The 15,601-nt window shown below is 46.2% G+C and overlaps 1 protein-coding gene and 1 pseudogene across 1 annotated transcript; both read left to right on the forward strand.

The window, feature by feature from the left end:
• Nucleotides 1-1,361: 1,361 nt before the first annotated feature.
• Nucleotides 1,362-3,762, forward strand: LOC124461503 (annotated as a pseudogene).
• A 424-nt stretch (nucleotides 3,763-4,186) lies between these two features.
• On the forward strand, nucleotides 4,187-13,268 carry LOC124461504. Its single transcript, XM_047013012.1, has 2 exons — nucleotides 4,187-4,284; nucleotides 12,295-13,268. The coding sequence occupies exon 2, from the start codon at nucleotides 12,329-12,331 to the stop codon at nucleotides 13,193-13,195; it is 867 nt and encodes a 288-aa protein (XP_046868968.1). The 5' UTR covers nucleotides 4,187-4,284; nucleotides 12,295-12,328; the 3' UTR covers nucleotides 13,196-13,268.
• Nucleotides 13,269-15,601: the final 2,333 nt, after the last annotated feature.

Below are 15,601 nucleotides of genomic sequence, written 5' to 3' on the forward strand. Positions count from 1 at the left end.
CAACCGAATACAGGATTGGGGGAAATTATAGACGGAGATCACGCCAACCAAGCCAAGGGGACGCCAAGCCTCCAAAATGGTATGATCGGTGTAGGAACGTTTCTCAAATGTCTTAGCATGATTCTGCTGGTTGCTGGTAAAAATATAAAACAGAGAGTTAAATTTATAACTTGCTGATGAAAAAATCCGATATGAAGCTTATCGAGTGATAAGAGCCACATAGACGACCATGCCTTGTTTTCAAGATGGAAACTTTTTCGGGGTCCCCAGCAAAGCTGATTATACAGTATACCCCAATCAAAATAAATTATATATACTTACTGATTCTGGGTGTGTGTTTGCCGTCTGTGCACGTCTCCGGTCAATTATCAACTAAAACCAAGTGATTGGACTACAGTGCAAGCAGGCTAAGCCACGACGACCTTATCTCCTCCCAGCGAGCACAAATCTCTCTAGCCACCCTCGACCATGTTTTCTTTTTTTGGGTTCTCCTGCCTTAGCAACGTTTAAAGGCCAGACTGTTTGTTCAATAAACTTGTTATACCCTTGCAAAAAGGGTATATTCATTTTGGTCAGAAGTGTGCAACGCATAGAAGGAAGCATTTCCGACCATATAAAGTATATATATTCTTGATCAGCACGACGAGACGAGTTCAAATAGCCATGTCCGTCCGTCCGTCCGTCCGTCCGTCCGTCTGTCCGTCTGTCCGTCTGTCCGTCCGTCTGGATCAACGCAAACTCCTCCTAGACCGTAAGAGCTACAGAGCTGAAATTTTGCATGTAGGCTTGTATATACTGCAGGCGTTGTATATCTCGGATTCAGCCGGATCGGATCACTATATCATATAGCTCCCATACAAATGGCAAAGTCACGAACAGTGACTTTTCTCTGAGCTATTGTCATGAAATTTAATATTGGTGAGTTAATTATACATATAAACGACTGTGCCAAATTTGATCAAGATCGGGTGACTATATCATATAGCTCCCATAGGAACGATCTTTCGAAAACAGTGACTTTTGTCAATAACTTCGTTACTTTTGGCGCGATTGCTTTCAAATTAAACATTTGTTAGTTTAATATATCTGTTAATGACTGTGCCGAATTTAATAAAGATCGGGTTACTATATCATATAGCTCCCATAGGAACGATCGGTGGAAAACAGTGACTTTGATCAATATCTTAGTTTTTTCCTATGCTAAGATTGTTTTCGCAAACATTAGCCTTTTTAGCTTGAATGTTTTTCCACTTTGATGGCTAAAAGTTGCAAGGGTATACAAACTTTGACGCGGTCGAAGTTAGCCCCGGCCCTTTGGTTTTTGGTCTAGTTTAGGTCTCATCTAAGGATAAAAAACCAAAATGGAGGTGCTCAAAGAGGGAAATTTATTGGATCGTGTACCGATATTGCTACAGCGAGATTTAGAATTTTATCAGGTGATGCCCAGGTGATTAAGGCCACTCCAGTTTACATAGTAATCCTTGTTTTTCTCCCCCTATTAGACCCATCAGCGAGTGCTCCAAGAGCCCATATGCAGTGGAGTTGTGGGTGGAAAATTAGATTTTCCCAGATATGCCTCATTTGCAGCTGTGAAATTAATAAGATGGTTAGTGTCCTCATAGACGAGGAAAAAGTTAAGCCAATAAATGAAATTTCCTCTTTTTAAAGGTGGGAGGATAAATACTTTGCCTCTTATCGTAAGTCATCTGGTTTGCTGCACACTGAAAAGGAACTTGATGAAGGCGATTTTGTATGATTTAATATAGTTTTTTTTTACCCAATTAAACTACTATTTATTTCCAATTTCTTCTTGTAGAGCAACGTTACGGTAAAGACATCAGATCCTGATAAGTTTGTGCAATTGTTTACCAAATCGGCTGATTTAGTTCTCGAGCTTATACATCGGCTATCGCAGGAATCTTTGGATCATGCCGATCTATTCGTTCTGACGGCCACTATTGGAGCTACCTCGGTGGTCAAGAATTCATTGGGTGTCTATATGCGATGAGAACGGTGGTGCCTTGAAATTGAGTTTTAAGCAATATTTCCAAATGTCCGAGGCCTTGGCCGAACGTTTGCTTGATTTGCATTGTCGTCTGTTGCTTTTGTATATCATTCATTCAATATGCTCCTATGCATAGCAGAACTCTTGCCCCACATTTGTGAGAGTGGCGAGGCCTATGTGGGACTACAATTGAATCAGCATAGTGTTATCCTAAGGGACATTCATGACAAATGTCGTGATCTCTTCTATTAAAATTAGGTATCCCCTATTTTCCATTGCCTAAACATGCCTATTGACATTTAATTCGTTTAGTTTTTTCGCAAGGGTCTGGATAACATGGAAATGTTTAGCCCTCGACATGGTTTGCCCAGTGCCTGGGTTATATTTGCATTGCCGGGTTATTTTCCCAAAGAGCAGTCCTGTCAGTGGCTCACGGAATTCGCTGTTCTGGATTTGCGTGTATTATTGGCTGATTGGTCATATTTGTTAAACATTCTACAAATGCGGGATGCCTATTTGACGGGCATCATAATGAGACATCTGATCCAGCTTTTACCCTCGTCGGAGAACTTTAAGAATGTGGCCAAACATTCATTCATCAATGCCGTGGAAGGAGCCCCCCTGAAATGTGAAGCGTTCCTGTGTCGTGTCGAATGTTTCAATGTCACCGAGTCCATAGTGGGTGACATAGTTGACTATAGATCTATCTTCTCTTTGTAGAGAGTGAATATTTTAATGCGATTCTCTCTTAGATCCTGTGGGACAGTCCATTTACCAGATAGTCCTCTGTCTCATTTATTTGATTGTGTCTGGAGCCCTGGCTGGAGGCAATCATGCATTTCGTATATCCCATATATCAATGCGGTGGAGAATGGTGCCAGCATGTATCAGGCCATGTCCTTGGCCTTGACTTGCGTCTCGGAAATATGGGATTGCCTGCCCGAGAGTTTGTACAAGGTGACATCGTTGTTGCAGGACATCATTCCGGTGTCGACACGCCCACTGGGTGATTCGGTGCTCTTTCAAGTTGTCTTTGCTGCCCTCTATACGGAGTTATTAAAGACGGCCGAAAAGCCCGGAGATACAGCCGAAAAGGCATCGCATTGCTATGCCATATCCGAGGCCATTTGCTCCATTGATGAGGATGACAAGCATACGGATCAGATTGATCTGTTTCTTAAGCAGGCCAAGGAGAGCATTCATTTGGATACAGATCGTGGTAATTGTCGTGGTGGTGGCGCCGGTGGCGAAGGAGCCAGTGCCGTCGATTCGGATCGTTTATCCCACAGTTCACCCACAGTCCACATGCCATGGAATTGGATGTGGGCGTGGCAGACTATATATCCAAAGTCCTAGTCAGTGATATTATGCCCACAAATATAGGTAAACAAGTCCTTAAAGTGGTATACAATTTTTTGAAATTCAACAAGGATTGGCTATTGGAGAAATTGGGCATTGCCGATGAGCCCAGCCCCTTTCTGGGGGTACAGGGGCAGAAGATCAATGAGGCTAAAACTTCTGTATTGAAATCAATGTTCTTCATAGGCAACAATACACCATTCGATCAATTACTTACGGGTTCATTGAAAATCGATTACATCAGTTGGCTGCCTCTGTCTCTTAATCCAGAGAGAGCCTGGTTGCATTTAACAAGACGCTGCGATTTCCAAGAAGATGCCAAATTGGCTCTACCCGAATTGGCCATGGTGGCCGGCATCAATAAGATAATGAAACGTCGCAAAGAGTTTGGCAAGTGACATTAATTTAAAATCAATTTCAACTTGAATAAAATATAAGACTCCAAAAAAAAACAAAAAAACAAACTAAACCATTTTAATATGTTATAGGTAAAGAAGATCGCTTAGTTGGCTTCTATTTTCTAAATATTGTTGAAATGTCATTGTTTATGCCCAACCGGGCAACACAAGGGTTAAAGGAGGCGGAAGCTTTCACCTCGCGCCGCTCTCCCGATGGTGCCCATCGCTCTCCCCACGAAAGAACTCCCCACACTCCGCTCCAAGCGGGGCTTGGTGCCCTGCTCTTAAGCTAAGCTAGAGTTAGTTGAAGTTTATACCTGAATACATCAAGTGAAGTGAAAATACTCTCTGCGTGTCAAAGAATTTACTGGGAGGAAAAAGGGAAAAGGAAAAGTTCACCTAGCTGCCATCAACCAGAAGGAAGTTCGACCCCCCTACATAAACATTTGGTCCTTCGAGCCGGATACTAAGATCCTCTCGAACCACTAGCATCGGTGGAATTTCATCCATATTTCAAGCTAAGTAATTTTTTTGCAAATTATAGGTATATGAGTACATGTACATGCCTCCAGCATCCGTACCCATACTCACATACATATAATTGTTGCCATTGATTCTCCCAATCCAAGTAAAAATTACTTTCGCGCAAATTTTTCCTCCTCAAAGGAGAGAAAATTTTGGTCCCCAAATTTTCATACATATATATGTGTCCAGTACATAAGGCGCCATATTGGTTCGCCCACTTCAAGTTTTTTTTCTCGCACTTTGGCATATATAGGCCAAGTATATAAGGCGCCATATTTTATTTGCCTATTTCCAATATATATTTTTTCGCAATTTCAAAAAAATATTAACACATATGTATGTATGCAGTGAATCAAACCTACGGAAAAAGTGATCTCCTACATATAAAATATATATATATGCAAGCAGAGTGTGTGAATGTGACAAAAATTACAAACATATCCAGTGCTACATTAAATCCAAAAATAAAGGTTTTGTGCAAATACAGTCCACTCCTGGGAAAAGTGTGCGCGCAGTGAAAGGTGGTTCCAACGAAGAGAAGAAAATTTTCAATACGAATAATAAAGATTTAAAAAAAAAAAAAAAAAACGAAAGTGAACCACCCTCTCACATATAAAAGCCACACTTAGACATTTCTGGTGACCAGACACCCTATAAAGTTGGGGGCATATCGGTTAGACACAGCAAAAGAAATCATATTAAAAAAAAAAAAAAAAAAAAAAACCATTAATTTATATAAAGAAATCCGATCCATTCACACCTCTGCATATCGCCATTCCATATTTTCATATTTAAAAAAAAAAAAAGAAATTTTTAAATACATATATATATACTCCAACATTTTACATATCCATACACATACATATATATACATATTTTTCCATACATAAAATTTTACATATATATATTCATATCCATATACATATACATATTTTTTTTTCCATACATAAAATTTTACATATTGATTCTCATATACATATCCATACATACATATATTCCACAAAATTTCTAATTTTTTCGCACACAAATATATTTTTCCATCAACGCGAACAAATCCCGCTATCCCTTGCAGCCTATATACATACATACATACGTGCATACATAAGTACCGCTTAACTGCAGTATACCAGCACAGCTGCAAGCTCATGTGCCAAAGACCGGCACAAAGCAAACGACCAAAAGTAGCTGTGCTGTATACCCTAGGTTGGCAGGCACTTTGTGGGGTATATATGTTGAAGGGTCACGTTGAGGAAAAAATCGAATAATATTTAATTGGTAAAATTTGTGTTCCGCGTTTTTGTTTATTCTATTCCCACGCGTTCCAAGTCGTATCTTTGGAGTTAGATTCCAATTCCAAAGTGTTTCCACGCGTTCCAAGTCGCATTTTTTGGAGTTATATTTCAATTCCAAAGTGTTTCCACGCGTTCCAAGTCGCATTTTTGGAGTTATATTTCAATTCCAAAATATTCCCACGTGTTCCAAGTCGTATTTTTGGAGTTGTATTTCAATTCCAAAGTATTCCCACGTGTTCCAAGTCGTATTTTTGGAGTTATATTTCAAGTCCAAAATATTCCCACGTGTTCCAAGTCGTATTTTTGGAGTTATATTTCAATTCCAAAGTATTCCCACGTGTTCCAAGTCGTATTTTTGGAGTTATATTTCAAGTCCAAAATATTCCCACGTGTTCCAAGTCGTATTTTTGGAGTTATATTTCAAGTCCAAAATATTCCCACGTGTTCCAAGTCGTATTTTTGGAGTTATATTTCAATTCCAAAGTATTCCCACGTGTTCCAAGTCGTATTTTTGGAGTTATATTTCAAGTCCAAAATATTCCCACGTGTTCCAAGTCGTATTTTTGGAGTTATATTTCAAGTCCAAAATATTCCCACGTGTTCCAAGTCGTATTTTGGAGTTATATTTCAATTCCAAAGTATTCCCACGTGTTCCAAGTCGTATCTTTGGAGTTAGATTCCAATTCCAAAGTGTTTCCAAGCGTTTCAAGTCGTATCTTGGGTTCTATTGCAATTCCAAAGTATTCCCACACGTTCCAAGTCGTATCTTTGGAGTTAGATTCCAATTACAAAGTGTTTCCAAGCGTTTCAAGTCTTATCTTTGGTTCTATTTCAATTCCAAGTTTTTCCACCCGCTCCAAGTCGCATCTTTGTAGTTATATTTGAATTCCAAGGTGTTCCAAGCCGTTCCTAGGGTTTTTTGGCAGTGTTCCAAGTCATTCCAAACGTACCAGCTCGTTTTCTGGTTTTTCAATCTATTTCAAGGCGTTTCAAAGCCGTTCTTCAAGTGGTTTGGTAGTGTTCCAGTTTTTCCCAAACGTTCCAGTTCGTCTTTTTGGCTAATTTTCAAGCCGTGCCAAGCCAACTCACCACTTTATAACCGCCACTCTCTGGGGTTATGAGCACGAGCCCGTCAAAAGACGAGAAAGCAGCTGAGAACACTGCAGCCCCGAGCAAATCCTCAATTGCTGCTCCAGGTCAGCGCCAGAGGAGTACCAGCCCTACTACTCCTCCTTCCCGAGCATTTCAGACCCTCTCTAGTCCACTAACTCTCAAGTCCGCACCATCGAGCACGACCTTTCAGCAAGCCACGTCAGAGCCACGACGAGCAAGCCAAAAAGAGGTCAAATCATTGGTACCACTTCCACAGATTTTGGTAACCGCCCCAAGAGTCACTCGGTCCGAGACCAAAAGGTTTTTAGCTGCTTCCACCATGGCTTTGAAGAAGTTTGTTTCCATTTGCGATAAACTAAGTCAGTTTGAAGTCGACACCCACGTCACGTCACTGTCCGAGGTCAGCGTATTTACGCTCCAAGTCCGTCGTGATCGAGTTCAAGCGTTGTGGGAGAAGGTCGAGCAGGAATATGAGAAATGCGAGGCACTCACAGATGGTAAAGACGATAACTCTGAAGATTATCCATTAGCTCCATCCAAGCTAAATATGACAAATGCTATCAAGTTTACGAGCGATGCACGGCTCGATTAAACGAGCTTATCCATGAAGGGTCTGCTCCGACTCCTCCGAACCGTCATGCGCCTACCTCTGCACTAGCAGAACGAGGCTGTCGATTGCCACCCATTGACACAGAAGTCTTTACGGGAGATTATTTAAAATGGCCCACGTTCCGTGACTTGTTTACAGCCATCTACATAAGCGATTCGCGAATTTCCCCTGTTGAAAAGCTGTACCATCTCCTAGCGAAAACGAGGGGTGAAGCCAACCTCATTGTAGCAAAATTCCCGCTTACAAATGATGGTTTTGAAACGGCATGGAATGCACTTAAACAGCGTTTCGAAAATAAGCGACTTATCGTGAACAGCCAATTCCGAGCACTTCTTGACCTGCCTCAAATTTCCCATGAGTCCGGAAAAGCATTACAGGATCATCAGAATGCTCTGCAGGCATCCATTCGCGCTTTTGAGCACTGTGGCCTGCCAGTAACCACTTGGGGAGGCATGTTCGTATTTTTCTGTTCCATCAAATTGCCAAAGAATACCCTTTCATTATGGGAGCAATCTCTGGGAGACAAGACTGCCATTCCAGAGTGGCAAATGATGGACGATTTCCTCACTGAGCGGTTCCGTACGCTCGAAGCGGTGGAAAATACAACTGCAATGGCTATTCCGGTTCCCACATCGAAACCTCCACGAAATCCGATTCCAGCCACCCGAAAGGCTAATACATTTGAAGCCAAGGTGACCACCAAACCAAAATCCTGTGATCTCTGTATGAAGGAGAATCACCCGGTGCGTCGATGTCCCCGCTTCCTTCAGATGACGGTGCCAGAGAGGGTGGCATACATAAAGAAAAAGTCCCTTTGTCTGAACTGTTTCGCAAGAGGACATCAAGTAAAAGATTGTCCGAGTCAGCACAATTGCTTCACGTGCAAGGGGCGTCACAATACGCTCTTGCACAAGGACGCCCGACCGGAGAATAATCCAACGTCGGTCCCAGCTCAGCCCAGTTCGCACAATATTGTCCGGACTTACTTTACCTCTGAGGCAAGGTCCTCACGAGATAAGTTGCTAGGTACAGCGATCGTGGACTTTTGGCACAAGGGCACTACTTATGCTTCACGGGCGCTATTAGACCCGGCTTCTGAAGCCACTTTCATATCCGAAAGAATGTTCCGACTCATGAAGTTACCATTCCAAACTGTCAGGGCCGAAGTGACAGGCATTAACGGAAAGGTCAATAGAACCTTGAAGGTCTGTCACATAAGCATTCGGTCATCGCATGGACCTCCAGTCCAGATCGAGATAGAAGCGTTTGTCTTGTCCCAAGTTGCTGATGATTTGCCGTCATGTACGATAGTCCAAGCCACACTGGAAGGAATGCCCAATATTCCTCTAGCCGACCCCTCCTTCAGATTAAAGGCAAAGATCGATCTACTCCTTGGCATTGATGTAATACCAGCGGTGACTCTTTCCGGCATCCAGACCGAAGTGTGCGGATCTTTAATGGCTCAAGAGACGAGATTCGGTTGGGTCATTTCAGGCCCGTTGCAAGGGGTCCCCGTCAGTTCATGTGCCGCGTTCACCACGAGGGTCGCAGTTAGCAGAGAGGAGGGACTTGAAACTCTTCTCACAAGGTTTTGGGAGGTGGAGGATCTACCGGGCAAACCGGTAGAAGATTCTGACTCTGTTTGCGAGGTCAATTTCCAGAAGACCACAAGAAGAGATGTTTCGGGGAGATATACGGTCTCACTTCCGTTTCGAGATCCAACCAACATCAACCTTGGTCATTCCAGACCAGGGGCATTGGCTCAGTTCCTAAAAAACGAAAGCCGACTCCTTAAAAATATTCCGGCAAAAACTGAGTATGACGCCGTCATCCAAGAATATTTGGACTTGGGCCACATGCGTCAGGTTCCATTTGACGGCACTAATAACAATTTTTATTTGCCACACCATGCGGTTTTCAAGCCCGACAGCACCACAACAAAGGTACGGGTAGTTTTTAACGCCTCTAGCAAGTCCACCAACGGAGTAAGTCTCAACGACATACTTTACCCTGGTCCGGTACTTCAGTCCGATCTCACTACTCAGATTCTCAAGTGGCGTTTTTTCCGAGTAGTTTTCAATGCCGACATCACAAAAATGTACCGCCAAATTATGGTCGATCCAATCCATACGCCATTTCAGAGGATCCTGTTCCGAAATAAAGAGGGGCAACTTGGTGATTACGAGCTGAATACCGTCACGTTTGGCATTAACTGTGCTCCGTTCTTAGCCATCCGAGTACTTCAGCAACTCGCAAGTGATGTACAATCCAAATTTCCTTTGGCTAGCGATATTATCAAGTCCTATATGTATGTCGATGATGTCCTGGCAGGGGCTCATAATGAAACAACGGCAATCGCAATGGTCAATAAACTTCAAGACGCTCTTGGTCAGCTGGCTTTCCCTTGCGCAAGTGGACATCGAATGTGAAGAGCGTGCTCAGTTGTATTCCAAAGAGTCATTTACTGAATGCTGATTTCCTCGACATCGAAGAGGCCAGCACAGCGAAAACACTGGGAATCCGATGGAAAGCGACTACGGATGAGTTTTATTTTGTCATCTCACCCCAAGATGTCAAGTCAGCTTATACTAAGCGAGAAGTCCTCGGGCAGATCGCCAAGTTATTCGATCCCGCTGGCTGGCTGGCTCCCTTTGTGATTCAAGCCAAGGTGTTTATGCAAGAGCTCTGGTTACAAGAGCTAGGGTGGGATGATCAATTGCCCAGTGAACTCCATCACAGGTGGCAGGATTTTGCAAAGAGCTACTCCTTCCTTGACCAGATCCGAATTCCACGATGGGTTCTTCATGACCCAAATTCCGACATCCAATTCCATTGTTTTTGCGATGCGTCACAGCGGGCTTATGGTGCCGCAATTTACGTGCGCGTTAGCAATGACCAAGGCATATCATGCTGCCTTCTTGCAGCGAAATCTAGAGTCGCCCCGGTTAAAACGGTTTCATTGCCCCGCCTTGAATTATGCGGAGCTACACTTTTAGCGGAACTGGCAGCTGCAGTTCTTCCGCAACTTCCAGTTGATAATGCGAAGGCTTTTTATTGGTCAGATTCCACCGTCGTACTGTCGTGGTTAAATAAGCCACCCTGCACATGGACAACGTTTGTCGCAAATCGGGTAGCAAAGATTGTGACGGCAACAAATGACGCCCCATGGAATCACGTTCGTTCAGAGGACAACCCAGCAGATCTCCCTAGCCGCGGCCTGAGTGCGCAGGAATTGGTACACAAGGATTTGTGGTGGCACGGCCCACCATGGCTACGGGAACCACAAGAGTCCTGGCAGCGAGCGACACCACTCCCACTAGACACTGCCTTGGAGAAGCGGGTAGTGAAGGTCCACGTCGCGATCGCTAAGCCAGCCAACGAGATATTATCTCGTTTTTCCAATCTGGCACGTGCCTTACGAGTGATAGCATATGTGATCCGTTTCGGCAGAAGGTGTCGTAAACTGCCAAACGATTACTCCGGGGAGGTGACCTCTAGCGAGATCAATCAAGTACTCCAGGCGTTGATCCGAGTCACTCAGCGTGATTACTTTCCGACGGAACGTCGGTGTCTACAGCAGAAGAAATCTCTGCCCACGTCTAGCACCATTCTCAATTTGAATCCTTTCATTGACGTATCAGGTGTGATCCGAGCATGTGGGCGCGTGCAACAAGCAGCGGCCCTTAGTTACGATGAGCGTAACCCCATTCTGTTGCCAGTAGTAAGTCCGTTGTCCCGGCTGTTGGTGCTTTTCACGCATCAGATCTCTCTCCATGGGGGCAGCCAACTGGTAGTCCGTCTCATCCGACAGAGATACTGGATTCCAAGACTGCGGAATCTAGTAAAATCGGTGGTCAATTCATGCAAAGTCTGTGTGATTTATAAAAGAAGGCTGCAATCACAGCTAATGGGCACCCTTCCGGCCCAGCGAACTACTTTCGCACGACCTTTCACGACCACCGGGATAGATTTGCAGGTCCTTTCGACATCAAGAGTTTCAACGGCCGCGCTTGCCGCATATCAAAGGGATATGTGTGTGTCTTTGTTTGCTTTTCCACCAAAGCCATTCACCTTGAGGCAACTTCGGATTTGAGTACCGAAGCATTTCTGGCAGCATTCGCTCGCTTTGTATCGAGGCGAGGGTGTCCCCAGCAAGTGCAGTCCGACAACGGAAAAAACTTCGTAGGTGCATCCAGAGTGCTTGAAAAAGATTTCCTAATTCTACCCAGCAGAAAATATTATCCCACTACAGCCATCAGAATCTGTCCTGGCATTTCATCCCTCCCGGGGCACCACACATGGGAGGGTTGTGGGAGGCTGGAGTTAAGAGTTTTAAAACTCTGTTCTACAAGGCCACTTCCAACCAAAGGTATACTTTTGAAGAGTTCTCTACGCTGCTGGCTAAGGTAGAGGCGTGTTTGAACTCGCGGCCGATTTCTCCTATGTCTGAAGACCCCACCGACTCTTTAGCTTTGACCCCAGGCCATTTCCTAGTTGGCGGTCCATTGCTATCCGTGACGGAACCTGAAATCAAGGATCAGGTACCGTCTATCATTAACCGGTGGCAGCGTCTGAAGGCCGTGAGTCAGCATTTCTGCACCCGATGGAAAGACGAGTATCTGAAGGAGCTACATAAGCGCAATAAGTGGCGATTCCCTTCTAAAAATCTTGAAGTGGGCGATCTGGTGGTACTCAAAGACGACAATCTTCCATTTAATGAATGGCGTCTCGGGCGAATCCACCAGACACACCCTGGCAGCGACGGCAATGTCCGCGTCGTCGAACTGCTTACCGCTCGCGGTATTGTGAAGCGTCCCGTCGCAAAGTTGATCTTTCTTCCTCCAGAAGAAAGAATTCAAACCCATTACGTAAAACTACAGTAGCGTCCAGCACTTGGTCCTTCCTCCCAAGTAAGAAGGGCCGAGCTGCCAGTAGTAATATGTGTTTTATCGTCCTACATTAATCCGCTTTCTTCATTATTTGTCCCGGCAGCTTCCTGATATTCGTCAACCTAGATCCCGTTTCCATGGCTCCGAGACCGCGTTCAGTACAGGCATCGAAAGAGGAGCGCAGATGTTCGCGAGGAACTGAGTCCTTCCGTTGCCGAGTCTGTCGCGGAATCCATCCTCTGAAGCGATGCCGTCGCTTCCTGCGGCTGAACGTGGAGAAGAGGATGAGGGCAGTGCTGGCGAATAAGTACTGCGCCAATTGCCTGGCCCACCAACATTCCGGAGGAAGCTGCTTAAGCGGTGATAAGTGCCGAATCTGTGAGGAGGATCACCACACGCTGCTTCACTTCCATGAACAGCCACGTCGACGCACTCCAAGCTCCGTCGTACGCCGAGTCACCCCCGAGTCCTCCAGACGAAGGGTCGCGCCAACGCCAGCCTCCGATCCGAAACTGACCTTGACCACACTGCTGCAGCACCGCAATCCGCATCTGATGCCCACGGCGATGGTGCGCATTGAGACGGAGGGAAAAACCTTCGACGTGAAGGCCCTGGTGGACCCTTGTTCTGCGGTATCGTCGATGGCGACGTCATTGGCCACGGCCTTCAAGTTGACAGCCGTCAATATAGGGGCAGAGAAAGCGGTGGCAGCAGTGATCCGGTCCCCAATCAGTGAAGGATGGCGATTGGAGGCGATCCTGAAGGTGGTCGATGGCTTGTGCTGCCGCACTCCAAGCGCTCCGGTGGACCCACAGATCGCCAAAAAGTTTGAGGGCGTCGTCCTGGCGGATGAGACGTTCTACCGACCGTCGTCAGTGTCTCTGGTCCTGGGCGCGGATGTGATCACGGAGGTCATGCTAGAAGGGAGTCTACCTGGGGTTGGCGGGCGGCCGATTGCGATGCGCACAGTTTTTGGCTGGACCCTGTCCGGAGCGTGCCATTAAACTGCCTGGGTCTTGCACTCCTGCAAGGGGGGGAGCATGTTTATGCCCAACCGGGCAACACAAGGGTTAAAGGAGGCGGAAGCTTTCACCTCGCGCCGCTCTCCCGATGGTGCCCATCGCTCTCCCCACGAAAGAACTCCCCACACTTCGCTCCAAGCGGGGCTTGGTGCCCTGCTCTTAATTAAGCTAGTTTTAGTGTCAAACTTACAAGTGAATAAAAAAGAACATTGAAGTGAGATTGCTGCAGTGCCCAATTTCTTGAAGGAAGACATTTTAAGGAAAAAATTCATTTAGCTGCCTACTTAGGAAATTCAACCCCCCTACGAATACAGACCCAAAACTTTCATTTAATGTTTATATTTCTTCAATTGTCAATAGAGCATGCAGCCTTCTTGGCTTCATTAAGCGTTGGGCCAAAGAATTTGATGATCCCTATGTAACAAAGGTTTTATACACTTCGTTAGTTCGCCCTACTCGCGAATATTGCTCGCCAGTGTGGAATCCGCAATATGATGATCACCAGCGTAGTATTGAATCGGTACAGAAGCAATTCCTTAAGTTTGCGTTACGCGGTCTTAATTGGGACCCGAGTCTTCGCCTACCTTCTTGTTCTAGCAGACTTCTTCTTATTAATCTTCCTTCACTTTACAACCGTAGCTTGTCATCTATGACGTCTTCCTTCGTTCCCGGTCCTGATAATATACCTAGTTGCATCCTTAAAATGTGTTCGATTTCCCTAACTAAGCCTTTATCTTGGTTATTTTTTTTATCGAGTGAGACTTAAAGGCTAGCAAATCGGATGTTTCTAACTACCGTGGCATTGCCAAACTTTCGGCAATCCCTAAGCTGTATAAGAAAATTAATACGTCTTCCCTTCAACATAATAATGTGGCGATGCCCATCAGAATATCAAGTCACGCCCCCCAGAGTGACCGTAGCCGCCGAGGATCAAAAAACCCTCCTCCTCCACACTCTTCACTGCTCTTCGCCGCTCTCTGCTGTTCACCCGGTGGCGTGAACATACCGCCCCCTTGCAACATGTTGCAATTGTCACCCTGGACATATGTAGGATGGGGGACGGCAGCGTCCTGGAGCGCCTAGATCTCACAGGAGCCGGAGACGACCCATCCGAACACTGTGCTCTGGGCTGCGGGAGTACCGCTATGACCGGGCACACAGCCTGGTTGGATAACCTCAGGATAGAGGTCTGTCCCGAGCACCACGGACACCAACGCCGGCCGATAGAAATTGGGGTCGGCCAGGATCAGGTTGGCGAATTTCTCACGGACCGGCACCGGCACTTCCCGAATGGGAGTGCGGATGAGCAGGTCCTCTTCGACTACGATGACCGGCAAACGAAAGATTGATGCGGCTTTCAGTCGCACACACATCGAGGACCCGGGACTCGAAGGATTTCGAGCCGTTCCCCAACCAGAGGATTGCTGTTGGCAAGACAGTCGTCGTCCTGGTTGGAGAAGGGAGGACAGGGAAATCTCGGGTGCGCCTTCTGGAGGGGACGGGGTTGTGGCGGTGGTGCATCTCGTCCGGGGGAGGGTGACTGGCTGTGACGCCGGGCTAGGGAGCGTCGTCTCAGCGGCTGGTCGGCCATATGGAGCAGGTTGTGGTGACTTTGCCCTCATCGTCGGCAACCATGGCGACTCCGGCACGCGTCGGATGAGTGCTCGTGTGCCAAGCAATTGAGGCAGTACTTATTTATAAGCACCGCCCGGAACCGCTTTTCCCTCGGAGGAATTGGGAGGCAATATGTGTTTTTAGGCTCAGGACTCCTGTTGTCTTGCAATGAGCATCGCTGCGGGTCTTCGGATAGACCCACGCGCTGTTGTGACATCAGCCACTCGAGCGAGACCGTCAGCCCCGGGCAGAGTGTGCTCAATTCGCCCTAAGCGCCACTCGTTGGAGGGGAGATTACCTTCGGACACGATCACGAGGTCGCCGGTCTGGAGACTGCGAGCCGGTGATTTCCACTTATTCCGTTTGTGGAGCTCCTTGAGGTATTCACTTTTCCAGCGGTGACTTAACAGTAGACGACAACTGGTAAAATAGGGTCTCAAAACTTTTGACCCCTGCCACAGTCCTCCCATATGGGGGCGCTCGGCGGAATGAACTGCCTGGATAAAATACGCTGGGGAAATGCCTTCATTGTATCAAGCTTGGTGGCGTCTTTTTCGAGCGCCATTGTGGCCCCTACGAAGGTTTTGCCATTGCCATCGAAGTAAATGCGCTGTGGGCATTGTCTCCGTGCGACAAACCGAGAGAAGGCTGCGAGAAATCATTCAGTGGTGAGGTCGGAGGTAGACTCGAGATGGATCGCCTTCGTGCTGAAACACACAAAGACGCAGACATAACCCATAAGGGCCTGGAGTACGTGATGCGCTCTCGAGGGAG

The sequence above is a fragment of the Drosophila willistoni genome, unplaced genomic scaffold (genome assembly GCF_018902025.1).
Source record: "Drosophila willistoni isolate 14030-0811.24 unplaced genomic scaffold, UCI_dwil_1.1 Seg509, whole genome shotgun sequence".
Taxonomy (NCBI): Eukaryota; Metazoa; Arthropoda; class Insecta; order Diptera; family Drosophilidae; genus Drosophila; species Drosophila willistoni.

What these genes read in the sequence shown, in the direction of transcription:
- LOC124461504 (XM_047013012.1), top strand. Translation starts at nt 12,329, where the DNA reads ATGGCTCCGAGACCGCGTTCAGTACAGGCATCGAAAGAGGAGCGCAGA.